At 38.8% G+C, this 14,825-nt stretch overlaps 1 protein-coding gene across 2 annotated transcripts in view; it reads right to left on the reverse strand.

Annotated features, from left to right (window-relative positions):
• Positions 1 to 14,825, reverse strand: part of card11 (caspase recruitment domain family, member 11) — a 243,054-nt gene that overhangs the window by 42,672 nt on the left and 185,557 nt on the right. For both annotated transcript variants that reach the window (XM_043711898.1, XM_043711897.1), the window contains 2 exons: positions 8,012 to 8,138; positions 4,568 to 4,808 (listed from right to left, as the gene is read on the reverse strand). In XM_043711898.1, coding sequence (XP_043567833.1) covers positions 4,568 to 4,808; positions 8,012 to 8,138 — 368 coding nt within the window. The remainder of the gene's footprint in view (positions 1 to 4,567; positions 4,809 to 8,011; positions 8,139 to 14,825) is intronic.

Raw genomic sequence — 14,825 nt, forward strand, 5'->3', positions numbered from 1 at the left:
CAAAGTTGCCACACAAGTTAATAAGGTTGTTCAGAAGGCAAATGGTGTGTGTTAGCTTTCAGTAACAGTGGGATTGAGTTTAAGAGCCGCGAGCTTATGCTGCACCTCTATAAAACCTTGGTTAGTCCACACTTGGAATATTGTGTTCAATTCTGGTTGCCTCATTATAGGAAGGATGTAGAAGCTTTAGAGAGGGTGCAGAGAAGATTTACCAGGATGTTGCCTGGACTGGAGGGCATGTCTTATGAAGAAAGATTGAGGGAGCTAAGGCTTTTCTCACTGGAGTGAAGAAAGGTGAGAGGTGACTTGCTAAAGGTGTACAAGATGATGAGTGTCATAGATAGTTTCTGACTATTTGCTCTTTCTCCCAGAAATGGCTATCACAGGGAGACATAATTTTAAGGTGATTGGAGGAAAGTTTAGAGGGGATGTCAGAGGTCGGTTCTTCACACAGAGTGTGGGTGCCTGGAATGCACTGCTACTAGTCATAGTAGAGAGTCAGATACATTAGGGACATTTGAATGACTCTTCGATACACACATGGATGATAGTAAAATGAAGGGTATGTTTGATCTTAGATTAAGATAAATGGTCAGCACAACATCAAGGGCTGAAGGTCCTGTATTGTGCTGTATTGTTCTATGTTCACTTGTGAGTTTAAGAAATTATTTATTTAAACCCTGGGGCGTTTGCTTCCTTTACTGTCTCTCAGTGTGTACTGCCAAACCTTGCTTTCCACTTCTTCACATCACTTCTCACTTCTTCACACGAAATTGAATCTGCCAGTTTTGTTTTGTCTATTCTGCTAACCTGCCTATGTCAATTAATTCTTTAACATCAATGTTGTCCTCCTTACTTTGTAGCAATAGTAAATTTTGACACTATGTTCCTTATACCTGAGACCAGAAGATCTATCATTTGAAAACAAAGCACTACCCAAGGGATGCATCTCTCCCAACTTTTCTCCAAACACAACATTCGTTCTTCTCAACTTCTTAGCTTCTTATTCAACAAAAGTCTACACTTCAGAAGTACTTCATCAGCTGTACAACCTTTTAGAACTTCTGTGGTCTTGAATGATGCTGAATAAATAAAAGTTATTTTGTTTTCTTTCTTTCTGTACCAATTGTTTCTACATTTTCTCTGATATCAAATGCCTTAAATTTACTGAAAAGCCTGAAAGACCAGATAGACAGAATACCTCAAATGCTTTCATGAAATGAAATGAAATCCAGGATTTCACAATTGCATTTAAGTTATTTTGTATGTGTGTGTGTGAAATTGTGATGTTGCAGCAAGTAACTTAGGCTGTGTAGGCCTTAAGCTACTTGAATTTTAGTGCTGTGTGAAGATTATCTTTCTGGAGAGGCAGTACCACTACTCTCACTATTTTGAACCTCACTTGAGTTAGCAGCTCAGCAGGGAGACCACAACTGTGATATTGCACAAATTGCTCTGCTTCAGAGAGGAAACTGACACATACACATGACCACAACGCACTGAATCTAACTGTTTGCAACACAAAAGGCACAAAAGCAAGAGCTTTCTTTGGAAAAACAATTAATCAATAACTTCACAATCTTGCGCCAATGCAACCTTGCAGTCACTTTTAGAAATTTCAATTTAAAACATTCAATAAATCTCTTGTTTGAAGTGGTTGTTGTTTGGTCTTAACTCTGTGCACATTAGTTGGGAACCCACTTTTTAACTCAGTATTAAGTCAGGATCATCCTGATCAGCTCTTAAATAAAGGCAAAAATACCAGACAGGATAGGAGGGAAATGTTTGTTTTCTTATTGAATTGTGATGTAGAATACAGTCTATGAGGGGACAATGCAGGTAGATTGAACAGTAACTTTAGAAAGAAAACTGCATAAATATTTGCAATGAGAAAAAATGTGAGATTGCGGGATAATAACAGGGAGAAATGGGACTAATCAGATAATTCATTCAAAGAGCTGACACAGACATGGATTGAATGGCTTCCTTTTGTGCTGTATCATTTAATATTCCTGAAACAGTCTCCATGTGCCACTTGGTCTGAAAAAAAATACTGGTATGAATATAAAACAGAATGCATGAAAAAATAGACATGCCAGCTTTACTGAAAACACTGGTGGGCATCGCTATTCTTTGTCTCATCCTTTTGCCAGAAAAATACCAGAATTTACAACTATCATTAAATTATGTAATGATTAATAAAACAACACATGCATAAGTTAATGTGTACTCAGTATGAACGCAGCCATTTTCTGAATTGTTTAGGCTAATCTTCTCAGTTATTGCTGTTCAACTCCATGAATGTTTTGACACAGATGGAGATTTTAAGGTAAATGGAAAGACATTTAAACATTTTTTCCTTTCTAATTTCTGTCCTACATTTGCTTTCCCTCTAGATGGTGCTGGATTCATTTTTAATGCTACTGTATTTTGAAAAATGGAATTAGGTAGGGAGGTAACTAATGCCACAAAATAAAATTAGTTTACCAATGATAGATTGTTTTATTTTAGTGTGATGTTTTGCTTTATGTGTAATTTATTTGTTTTTAACAGAAAACAGTGGATATATACTTACAAGGAAACATCTGTAGAACCAAGGAGCAGCAGGGCCTACCACAAATTGATTGTTTGTTTAAAGAACTGAGACACAATGATGGGCCAAATGGCCTTACGCTGTGCAACATCATCCCAGTCTCTATATTTACCTCTTTGAAGTTGGGGCAACTGGGCTCGGCATTTTTCATTAATCAATCCAAATCCAATGTTATTGTGGTGTGCTTACCCACTGTATTCTGATTGGTTGATTGTTCTACATGACCTTTATCCAAAGGTCCTTATTGGTGACTTTTATGAAGGTGTTGTGTTTTGCATGTTGTAACAGCTGACAGATAGACTTCGCAGTACGGAGGAAATAATTGGGAACTTAGCACTATCTGACTTTTGCAGGAATTTTAGAAATTGGATTTTGAAGAGTTCACATTTGTTTCTTATGTCCCTGTTGTGTATTATACATTTTGATTACATGCCAACTGCAGGAGCAGTACAACACTATTAGGCATCAGCCAGGGCTTAGTGATAATATTCTCATCACATAGTCAAGAAGCTATGGGTATAACCCCACTCTGAAGATTGGAGCATATAATTTAGGCTTACATTTCAGTGCAATACTTCCAAATGCAATATTAAACTCAGCCTCTTCCTGGTCTTGTGGGTAAATGAAAATGTTCAATAGCACTGTCCAAAGAAGAGTAGGTAAATTCTCATGTTTCCTGGTCAACATTTAACCCTCAAACAACACAGGAGATGGTTATTTATCTTGTTCATTTTTGAGGGGGAGGGGTGGAATCTTCATATGTAAAAATTAGCTGTTACTTCTCTATGATTGTAACAAGCAGTACATTTGCATCCAATTTCATGCTGCTTGTACAGCTCCATTGATGATGTTGCGTACAGTGCACCCATCTTTTAAAGCATGCTGTATGTTTTGTCATTAGCAAGTTACCTGCCCTACTGTTTTTAAAGTCTTTAATTTCAATTAAGATCAGATCACTTCTCAGAGTGGGTACCTGGAACATTTCAGATCTGTAGGATTCAAGGCATTTACCTCCCTACCCTTGGATTGGGATGCCTGGGTTCAAGTCCCACCTGCTCCACAGGTGTGTAATAACATTTCTAAACAGGTTAGTTAGAAAACATATTCAGTGCATTTACTCATTGTTTCATCACCACAATTCCTGAAGCATTAGTATTGTGTCACTGAACAGTACACAATTCTATTTGCTCTTCACCTCCCTTTCAATTAAATAGGAACATATAGGAATTGAAAATAAAATGATGAAGGACCCTCTAATTTGCCTTCCACTATATTGGTAGCAACAGGATGCAATGATAATGGAAGATTTTTTCTCCAACTTTTTGACCCAGATATGATATGAGAAAGTTCCCAGTGATGGAAAGCTTTAGGAATCATCAATCCAAAGTCACCTTGTTCCTCCAAAGGATGTTACACTTACCATATGTCACACACAAATTACTCATCTACTGTACCCTTAAGTGTTATTTTTTGAGAGAATTTGATTTGCACTTGAATGAATCAGTGTTATCTGCTTCCATCATCTCCTTAGGAAGTGTGTGTTCTATAGACTAACAACTTTCCTTCAGCAGTTAGCATCACCACCCTCTTCTTCCACTTTCTCCCCATCAAGTATGGACTGTGACTTCTGCTTCTACTGTTCTGGGACAAGGTGAGACAGCTTGGCATGGCCAATATTAGAGCTGAAAATGTGTTGCTGGAAAAGCGCAGCAGGTCAGGCAGCATCCAAGGAGCAGAAGAACCGACGTTCCGGGCATAAACCCATTCTTCCTGAAGAAGGGCTTATGCCCGAAACGTCGATTCTCCTGCTCCTTGGATGCTGCCTGACCTGCTGCGCTTTTCCAGCAACACATTTTCAGCTCTGATCTCCAGCATCTGCAGTCCTCACTTTCTCCTCCATGGTCAATATTATCCAATTAAGTTGAAATATCCTTTAAAAAAAAAATCGATCAATTGGACGTAGAGTCCAATTACCTGCAGTAGCTGGGAATTGTGCCTTTCTCCAAGTCTTTGTCAGTGAATAGATCGACTCGAGCACAGAGCCATTCACACTTGCCCTGGTACATAGTGTCTAAAACATGGATAATCTCGTCGCACTTCACACACATCGAGCAACTGTCTGACTGTCCAGAAATATTCAAATTGGTTCGAACGTAAAAGGAATCCCCAGATGTGATAATACCATCTTCCAAATCCTTTTGTAGTTTCTTGTAACCTTAAAACAAAGCATAGATCACAATATAATAAGATGGCAAAACTCACAGTTGCTATATATGGAGCATGTCAATAGTGGCTCTCTCAGTAGATAACTGTTAGGAGTTTAAATAATTATTCCTGTAGTCTCCCCTACCCCCAAGGGGATTGGGGAGATTGGTCTTGCTCTCTCTCTGTTTGTCAATGGAGTTTAATAGCGACAGGGCAGGCAAGAGCACCATGGAATGACAATCTCATGGAATTTTCTCCCAAACCCTACTTCTACAAAGCACTTGCTTCCGCTATTTTATGAGATGGTCAAAAAAAATAGATAATGTCTCCATGTGGTGAATTGCAAATGTGATAGTTCATTGTTCCATACTGTTGCACACATCCCAACTTTATCATATAGCATTTCAACTGGAAAATTAAGTCTAAGAAATAGATTTCTTTCGATCTCTGCCTCAGTGCAAGGGAATTCTAAGTCTTCCATGATGTCCAGTTTTCTTAATCTAAAATTTGAAGGGTTCGTTTTGAAGTAGGTAAAAAAAAAACGCACTACTGGTTCTGTTTTATTTCAAAAGAGCACTAACATTGCAAAAGCTTCTAGTGGAGATCACATCATTCTGACTCATTCCAATTTAACTGTTGAAAGCCTGAAAAGAAAACAGTGCATTCAATTCCTAGTTTGTAGGGCAGCTTGTTTTCCCTGCAGAAAGCCTGACCACAATTCACCTTTGAGAAACATTTTCATGCTTCAGTGTACATTATCAAATTCAATATACAGCCTTTAATAAGGATTTTCACACCTTAACCTGCAACTAAAACTTCATTCATTGTGGTTTGCAGGTTAATAAATTTAAAATTGTATCTACACTTGAGTGCACAGGCAAAACTTGCTGTAGCATTTTCACAACACTCATGAATAAAAATTTATTTTTCTTCCTCAGGCTCAAAGCTCACAAATAATAAAGAACAAATGCTCAGTGAAAAGCATGTCAAGCCAGAACCTTCGAAGCTGATCAAAATTGGCTGCCAAGAGAATTTATAACTGCATACAGAGAATTTCAACGTGAGCCCTATCTATTTAGTCTGTGGGATTCTCTTACCTTATGGTGGCCATTTATATAGTATCCTTGTTCACATTTGATGCTGGCCGTTTATTCCAGATAGATTGTTTTTCAAAAATGACATTACCCTGGCTGCCTCTGTGGGATTTCTAGCACAACCAGGAGTCTAAAACAATGTATTATGTTCCATTATTCATGTGACATCTACAGGATATGCTACTTAGTTGGGAATGACACTGATGAACAGAATCTAAGAGGAGTAGGCTTAGCTCCTTGAAACAAAAACGTTCAACAATATCTCTAGTAGATAGCATCACTGTTGACTATTTGGGTTGAATTTCAAATCCACAATCAGGTGTTTGAGGATCATGTGAAATGTTAAAATTCATGAAATCGGAAATGAGAACGTGACCTCCTTTGGGCTCATCTACTCACTTTCAGATAATCTTAGAAGTTAGATGTTTTTTGACTGCAGTAATTGATCATAGGGCTTGATCCTAGGAAGATACATTGACTATTGATCAGGATTGAGATCTATTAGAGCACCTTTTTTCCTTTTTCATACGGAAAAGTGCTACTTATGCATTCAAACCATGAAAAAGAGTGCTTGGGAACCCGTCTGTATTGATCTGAAATGATTTAGGAATCTACAGTGCTTAAACTTTGTGAAATATAATGGCTAACTACTTTCACTTGGGCAAATAAGACTTGTGTTCTTTGAATTCATTGAGTAACATACCGTCTGCTGCAGTGTAGGGAAAAAAAATGTTCTTTCATTTATAAAGACTGTTGTCTGAACTGTAATGGTTTGTTTTACAGCTGAAACTGTTATGAATTATGTGCACAGATTGATTGACAGTTTAAGCTATTAAGATTATCTACCTTTTATGCAATTTATGAATAGATGCTTTATTTTTCAATTTAATGACCACTTGAGGGGATTTAGCTCTCTTTCAAAAGTGTGTTTTTTTCTCTCTGCAGTATAAATGGCAGTGTGTTTGAGTGACAGCTTTAGAAGATTGATAGATACTTTTTTTAATGGATAATTTCAAAGATCATCAATATTCCATTGTCTTGAGGCATATCCACTGTGGCCAATGACGACAATGGAGCATACAGAGATGGCATAGAGGTGTAAATGGGTACAGGGGATATGAAGGGAATGAAGAATACATAGCATATGAGGGTGCATGGGGGAGCATGGATAGGTCATGGCGTTTGATTGGACATAGCGGATACAGAAGAAATGAGGTGAAAATGGGAGGATGAACTATCACAAGAATAATGTGAAGAATTCCTGAGAATCAAGGGGCCAACTAATCAGCCCACCTTGGAAGCCACATTCACTGTCTCAGACCTGCCTGGGGGGAAGACAGCTCTAAATCTTGGCCAGATGTGTCTCTAGGAGATGGAACTGTTCCTAGGAACTAGGAGATGGGGAATGATTGGTTTGGGTTGATGCAGTCATGAACTGCATTAACTCTCACGTTTCCTGAGCCTGAGATGTGAATCCAGATCCTGCTCTTTCAGATTTCAGAATATTAGCTCAACAGCATTCTTCCACAAAAAATTCATTCAAGATTAAAAACTGAGTCTTGATGCCACTGCTTTCTGGCTTCTTTACTCTATTTTTTGGAAAGATCAATGTCTAGCCTAGAAAGGCAGCAGGGTCATGTTCAAACTTCAATCTCACGCTCAATTATGGACTGAAATATTTTGTTGCAGACTGTCCATTCAGAAAAATACAGAGTATTTAGATATTAGGATGTTTACAAAATATGAAGTCTCAGTGTGTTCCAAACTGTATTTGAAATTGAAACTTGTTAGGTACAGGTAAATTGTGGTAAAACATTTTTTTTTATTGAGCTATGGACACCAACTCAAGAGATTTGAGATGCATTTTTATCAGCCCCTTCATGGACAATTAAGATTTATTGGAGAAAAAAAACTCTCCCTGTTTTGTGTTAAATTCTACTTGAGCAAACAAGTTTAATGGTATTGCATATTAAATAAACTGCCCGTGTGTAACAATGAAATTTTAAAAGAGAGCTGTAAGATAGCTGCTGTTTCTCTTATCTTTCTATTTCTGATTCTGAAACCTGATTAATTGGCCCATCAATTCCTACAGCCTAGCAACTAACTGCTCTTATCTTACCGTCAAAGTTTGCTTTAAAGTGGAGTGTCACTGGTCCATTGCAGCGTTGTAATGTCCAATGTGCTTCTTCTTTAGTAGATGTTTCCAAGGCAACACTTTGAGCTTCTCCCCTGATGCATCCTTCTAGCTTCAAAGAGAAGGAAAGATTTTATGTTAGCGCATATGAAAAAAAAATCGCCCACATCATTAAAACTCATTGTTCTTTGCACTCAGTACCACATTTAAAATTCAGGCCAGATGGAGGAGATAGATGTAATTTTTTTGATGGCTACTTAAGGTTTTAAATGAAATAAGTTTGTACACTATTTATTATCTCTGGCTCCCCAAGCTCCTGCTATCTATATGTTCAGGTAGTTGGGGAAACAAATTGATATCTTACTTAACAAGTATCTTTTGATTTTAGTCCTGAAAGCTCTCATGTCCCAACACTGCCTTACAGAGGACAGAGTTCCAAATCTCTACTTTTTGTTTAAATATGAAAAAGTGCTTCCTGATTTCTCTCCAAATAGCCTGCCTCAATTTTTTGACACGATAGCGCCTCCTTGATTCCCCCAACAAATGAACTAATTTCTCCATATTTGACCTTGTGAATCCTTTTAACGTTTCAATTAACTTAATCACGTCATCCTACAATCTTTTATATCCAAGGAAGTACAAGTCAAGTTTATGAAGCCTGTCCTCATAATTTAAATTTCTACACCCCCAAACATAGAGCATATCTTTGTGTATCTGTCCACTGTATTAGTGCAGTGTACAATAGTAAATGAGGTTACAAGTTATGCTGAAAAGAAGCACAATTTCGGTCAAAAGATAATCCAGGTCAATAATTCAGTTGATCCATTATGCTTGATCCTTTTCCAAGCGAAAACAAGCAGCTCACAACATAAAATGACAGCTAATGGTACAAACTGGAACTTATAAAATATTAATTGGATTCTTTTTAACTACAAACCAACTCTGAAATCTTCTTTCCCAAGGCTTTGACAGTAATTGTGCATATTTATGTCTCTCAATCCTCATACTGGATAGACTCCAGGGCATGATGTTTAAATTTGTAGTGGAAGCCATTCTATAGACGCTAGAGACCCTCTGAGTCAGGTGTGCGCACCCTCTTTTGGCACAGCCCAACCTGTACCTCCTGCTGGGACTGTGCTCACTTGGGTGCACCATTCGTTCACTGAAGGCTTCTCAACTGGAGAGATCATGATCTCAAACAGCGTAGTGGTTGATCAGACACACAGTTAAAAAATTTAGACAAAGCATCTTCACCCAAAATATTTGTTTTCTAGTGAGTGACTAACAAGAGGGATCAAATACTGGTATCATTTAAAAGGGAATGGGAAATCTGAGGGAAAATTCAGATCAGGAAATGGCAGGCAGAAACTTAACGAGTGACTCTGCAGGACAGAGGAAACAGGTTAAAAAGTTTCCAGTGCAGAAAACTGGCAGCATTAGAAAGGAGTAAACACAAGGAGTATAGTGAATAAAGCTGACAGCATAGATAGATGTGTGGCAACGTGTATTATTGATATAATGAAAACTTGATTTAAAGATATTATGATTTATAATGGAAGCTGTGGCCAAGCACTTAAGACTGTAATGTTTGAACTTGCAGCTTTATTTCTTTATTTTCTACTTAAATCTAAGAAGATCTGTAACTTGTAAATTTAGTTCATATGTTTTACACTATACTCTACTTACTGCAACGTTTAACTTTTAACTTCTTTCTTCCTTTCTACTTTGTTCTTAAGATTCTGTACTTAGGTACTTGTCCCTAAAATGCTGCCTTGTGTGGCGACATTATTCACCTTTCACTGTACTCCTGTACTCAAGTACACGTGACAATAAAATCAAAAATCAAGGAAGGGAAAGGATGGTTGCTCAACATTCCTGGATATAGAGTTTTCAGGCAAAATAGAGAAGGGGCTATAAAAAGGTAGGGGTATAGTATTATTGGTTAAAGTGACAACTACAGCAGGGATGATATATTAAATGAAGAATCAAATAACATTATATAACCTGAGAAACAAAAAAACAAGGCGCACCCATTTTGCTAGGTATGTACGATAAAGTTCCCAATCAGTGGGAAAGAGTTGAAGGAGCAAATATGTATGCAAATTTCTGAGGAAAACAAAACAGGGAAAATAGTTGAGGACTTCGACTACCTAAGTATCAACTGAGATAGAAACAGAATGAAAGGCACAAAGGGCACAAAACTTGAACTGCATTTAAAATAAACCCAATGATCGAGGGTAGATTCATAGATTTAGTCTCAGGAAGTGAAATTCGGCAGATGGATGAAGTAGTAGAGAGTCACCATTTGAAGATGTTGATCATAACAAAGTTTGATTTAGCAGCATTATTGAAAGGGACAACGTTGGAACAGGAATAAATGTTCTAAATTTGCGGAAGGCAAATGTAAACTTGAGAGATAATCTGGCAGAACTGAATTCATTGAAGACTCATAGAATCCCTACAGTATGGAAACAGGCTTTTCAGCCCAACAAGTCCACACCAACCCTCCAAAGAGTAACCCACCCAGAACCATTCCCCTACTCTATTATCCTATATTTACCCCTGACTAATGCATCCTGAACACTATGAGCAATTTAGCATGGTCAATTCACCTAACCTGGACATCTTTGGATTGTGGGAGGAAACCAGAGCACCCGGAGGAAACCCACGTAGACATGGGGAGAATGTACAAACTCCACACAGTCACCTGAGGCTGGAATCAAACCCAGGTCCCTCACACTGTGAAGCAGCAGTGCTAACCACTGAGCCACCGTGCTGCCCTGAATTTGTCACAGTTACTTGAAGAAAAGTCTATGGTAAATCAGTGGAAGGCAATGGTGATGTTATGTATTATGGTTGGCCTATGTTATGTTGGGACAATGTCCATTTAAGAGGTGAGTTACCTGTCACTAGCAAGTCATCAGCCTGTACTCATAGGCTTGTTCAGACTAGTGTTAAACGTTACATGGTGCACAGCTTCAGAATAAATCCTCCCTGTTAGATTACACAAACAACAAATTTGTATGTTCTTGTATTTTGACTGGAGCTTAGTAACTGCCCAGTACAGAATAAGTGGTACTGCCAAATCTAGAATACCCTGGTTTTGCAGAGACAGATATAAAGTAGAAAAACAGCATTTATGACAATCTCAAAGTAGTAATATTTTAGGAGGTTTGGAGAAATCGAGAAAGCACAGAGGTGAAGCGAAAAGGAAATTAGGAAAGCAAGAGAGATTGGGGAAAAAAAATAATGGCCCATATAATTAAGAAAAATCCAAAAATGTTTTATAAGTGCATTGAGACTAAGTGGATGATTAATGAAATGGTTGGACCTATCAGAAATATACATGGTACGCATGGTAACTTATGCATGGATGAAGATGATGTGGACTGGATTTTGGGGAGGCACGGTGGCTCAGTGGTTAGCACTACTGCCTCACAGTACCAAGGACATGGGTTTGATTCAAGCCTTGGGCGACTGTCTGTGTGGAGTTTGCACGTTCTCCCTCTTCTGCGTGAGTTTCCTCAGAGTGCTCCGGTTTCCTCCCATGGTCCAAAGATGTGCAGGTTAGGAGAATTTGCCATGCTAAATTGTCCATAGTGTTCAGGGATGTGTGTGTTAGGTGCATTAGTCACGGGAAATGTAGGGTAGTGAGTAGGATACTCTTTGAAGGGGCGTGTGGACTTGTCGGGCTGAAGGGCCTGTATCCACTTTGTAGGAATTCTAATCAAATTTCTATGTTGTCTCTGTCTTCACAAAGGAGGGGGATGACACAGACATTCTAATTAAGGAGAAATAAAATAAGTTACATGAGAAGGCAAGTACCTCCTTGAAATCATCAGAGCTGGATGGATTTTATTCTAGACTGCTAAAGGAAGGCCAGGAGGAAATAGCAGATGATCTGAGGAACATTTTCCAATCCTCACTAGATACAGGCAAGGTACATGAGGACTGGAGGTCAGTCAACAGCGTGCCCTTATTCAAAATAGGGAAGCCAAATAATTATAGGCTGGTCAGCCTGTTCATGGTGGTGGGCAAATTATTGGAATCAATATTGACTGATAGGATTGTTTCTTGGAAAGGGACTGATTAATCAGGGATAGTCAGCTTGGTTTTGCTAAGGCAAGGTCATGTTTCACTAACAATTGAATTCTTTGGAGAAAGTAACAACGAGGATTTATGCGCATAGTGCAGTTGATGTGTTTACATGGATTTTAATAAGGCATTTGACAGGGTACAGTTTTGGCTCCCTTGTTGATTCTGGTATACGTTAATGATTTAGACTTAAACTTGGGAGTCTTGATTGAGAAATTTACAGACAATACAAAAATGGTCCAGGTAGTTAATAGTGGAGAGGAAGGCTGTGCACTGCAGCAAAATATTACTGCTTTGGTTGAGTAAGAGAAAGACGCAACTGGAATTCAATCCAAAGAATTGCAGTTATTCAATTGGGGAGGGCAAACAAAACAAGGGAGTACACAACATACAGAAAATATAGAAGAAATGAGAACCCCTTGAAATGCATGTGCACAAGTCCCTGAAGATGGCACGACAGGTAGATAAGGTGGTTAAAAAAAGCCATATGGGATGCTTTCCTTCTTTGGGTGAAGTATTGGGTTCTTTGGGTGAAGTATTGGATATAAGAGCAGAGATGTAATGGTGGAATTCTAAAAGACATTGATCAGGTCACAGCTGGAATTTTCTGGTCACCATATTACAGGAAGGACACAAGTACAATAGAGGAGATTTACAAGAACGATGCCAGCGCTTGAAAATTACTGCAATGAGGAAAACTTACATAGGTCAGGGTTGACGTCCTCTCAGCAGAGGAGGCTAAGGAGTGAATTAATTGAGATGTAAAAAAATTATGAAGTGCTCAGATAGACTGGAAAACTGCACGTGCTTCCCCTCACAGAGTGGTCAGTTACGGGGATGGGAGGACACAGACAACGTAACTGGTAGAAGGATTAGAGAGGACGCGAGAAAAAGTCTTTTCATCCAGAACAGGGTAAAAGTTTTTATCCAGATTCACTGCCCAATTTGGTGGTTAAGACAGAAACCCTCAATTCATTTAAAAGGGATTTTGATCTTAAGTACTGTAACCTGGAAGGCTATGACCAAGTGCAACAAGTTGGGATTAGAAAGGGTGGCTCGTTTACTCAGCTGGATAGATGCAATGGGCTGAATGGCCTCTTCCTGTGCTGTAACATTGCTACGGATCTAAGCCCTCTCTCTTCCCTGGTGTTCTCATTATGCAGTGCCTGTATGAAGCCAGTGATGATCCAAACAGTCAGCTGCAACAGCTTTTTCTGTTGAATGCAGTTCGCTGCAAAGAAGAACAGGCTACCTTTGACAGGAACAGATTGTCTGAACTATGTGGCCTCTATATATGCTGCTTGGCTCCCTTATGAATGTTCAGGCAGCCATCAGCCCTCAGGCTCCACCAGTTATAACCCAACAATTCGGTAAATGAGAAGGCAGCATCAAGTTTATGCACAGCCTCTCTCAAAGGTAGTAGGCATGGACAGGTCATGAACTGTATACCCTGCACCAGAAAATGGACCAGAATCAATTTTTAGCCTACCTCAAAAGAAAATCTGACAGCATTAGCTGAACTTCATTTGAGCGGGGTCACAGAATCACACAGCACAGAAACAGACCCTTTGGTCCAACTCGCCCAAGCCAATCAGAAATCTCAACCTGAGCTAGTTCCATTTTTGAGTATTTGGACCATTTCCCTCTAAATCCTTCCTATTCATGTACCTATCCAAATACTTTCTAAATATGGTAATTGTACCACCCTCCACCACTTCCTCTGCCAGCTTGTTTCATGTCCGCACTACTCTGTAAAAAGTTACCCCTCAGATCCCTTTTAAATGTTTTCCCCCTTCACCATAAACTACATCCTCTAGTTTTGAACTTCTCCTACCCCGTGAAAATGACCTTGCCTATTTCCCCTATCCGTGCCCCTTATGATTTTATAAACCTCGATAAAGTCACTCCTCAGCCTCCGATGCTAGAGAGAAAATAGCCCTAGTTTATTCAGCCTCTTCTAATAGCTCAAACCCTCCAGTACTGGCAACATCCTTGGAAATCCTTTCTGCACTCTATCAAGTAAAACAACATTCTTCCTATAGAAGGGTGACCAGAATTGAACACAGTTAAAAATCATACAACACCAGGTTATAGTCCAACAGGTTTAATTGGAAGCACTAGCTTTCGGAGTGTTGCTCCTTCATCAGGTGGTTGTGGAATTCACAATTGTAAGAAACGGTGGCTTAACAAATGTCCTGCACAGCCACAACATGACCTCCGAAATCCTATACTCAATGCTTTGACCAATGAAGGCAAACACCTTCTTCACCAACGTCTGCAAAGACAATGTGATCTACTAGTGCCATGGCATAAGTAATTAGGGGCGTTTGCAATAATATCCCTTGGGGGTCTTTTGTCCCTCAAGACTAGCAAGTTGGATGTTAAGTCTGCTTTGAAATGGAAGTTTAATTCCACAGAATAGATTTTCAGCCATAGAATTTAAAAGAAGCATATCGCCTTTCCTGTCTTATAAGCTGTCACTCAAGATTAAGGCCACTTTATAAATTCCTAAATGATTAGGGACATTCGTTAAAGGTTAATTCCCTTATAATTAATAATTTTAAAGTGAGCTGCAGATAAGTGTTCATGTTATAGAACACCATCGCTGAAATACAAATGTTTACACTGAAAGAAGGACTTTAGATATCTAATTGGGATGCTCAGAATTTTAAAGGTGGGGATGTAATAAACACAATGGCCATGA

The sequence above is a fragment of the Chiloscyllium plagiosum genome, chromosome 21, assembly GCF_004010195.1.
Source record: "Chiloscyllium plagiosum isolate BGI_BamShark_2017 chromosome 21, ASM401019v2, whole genome shotgun sequence".
Lineage (NCBI taxonomy): Eukaryota > Metazoa > Chordata > Chondrichthyes > Orectolobiformes > Hemiscylliidae > Chiloscyllium > Chiloscyllium plagiosum.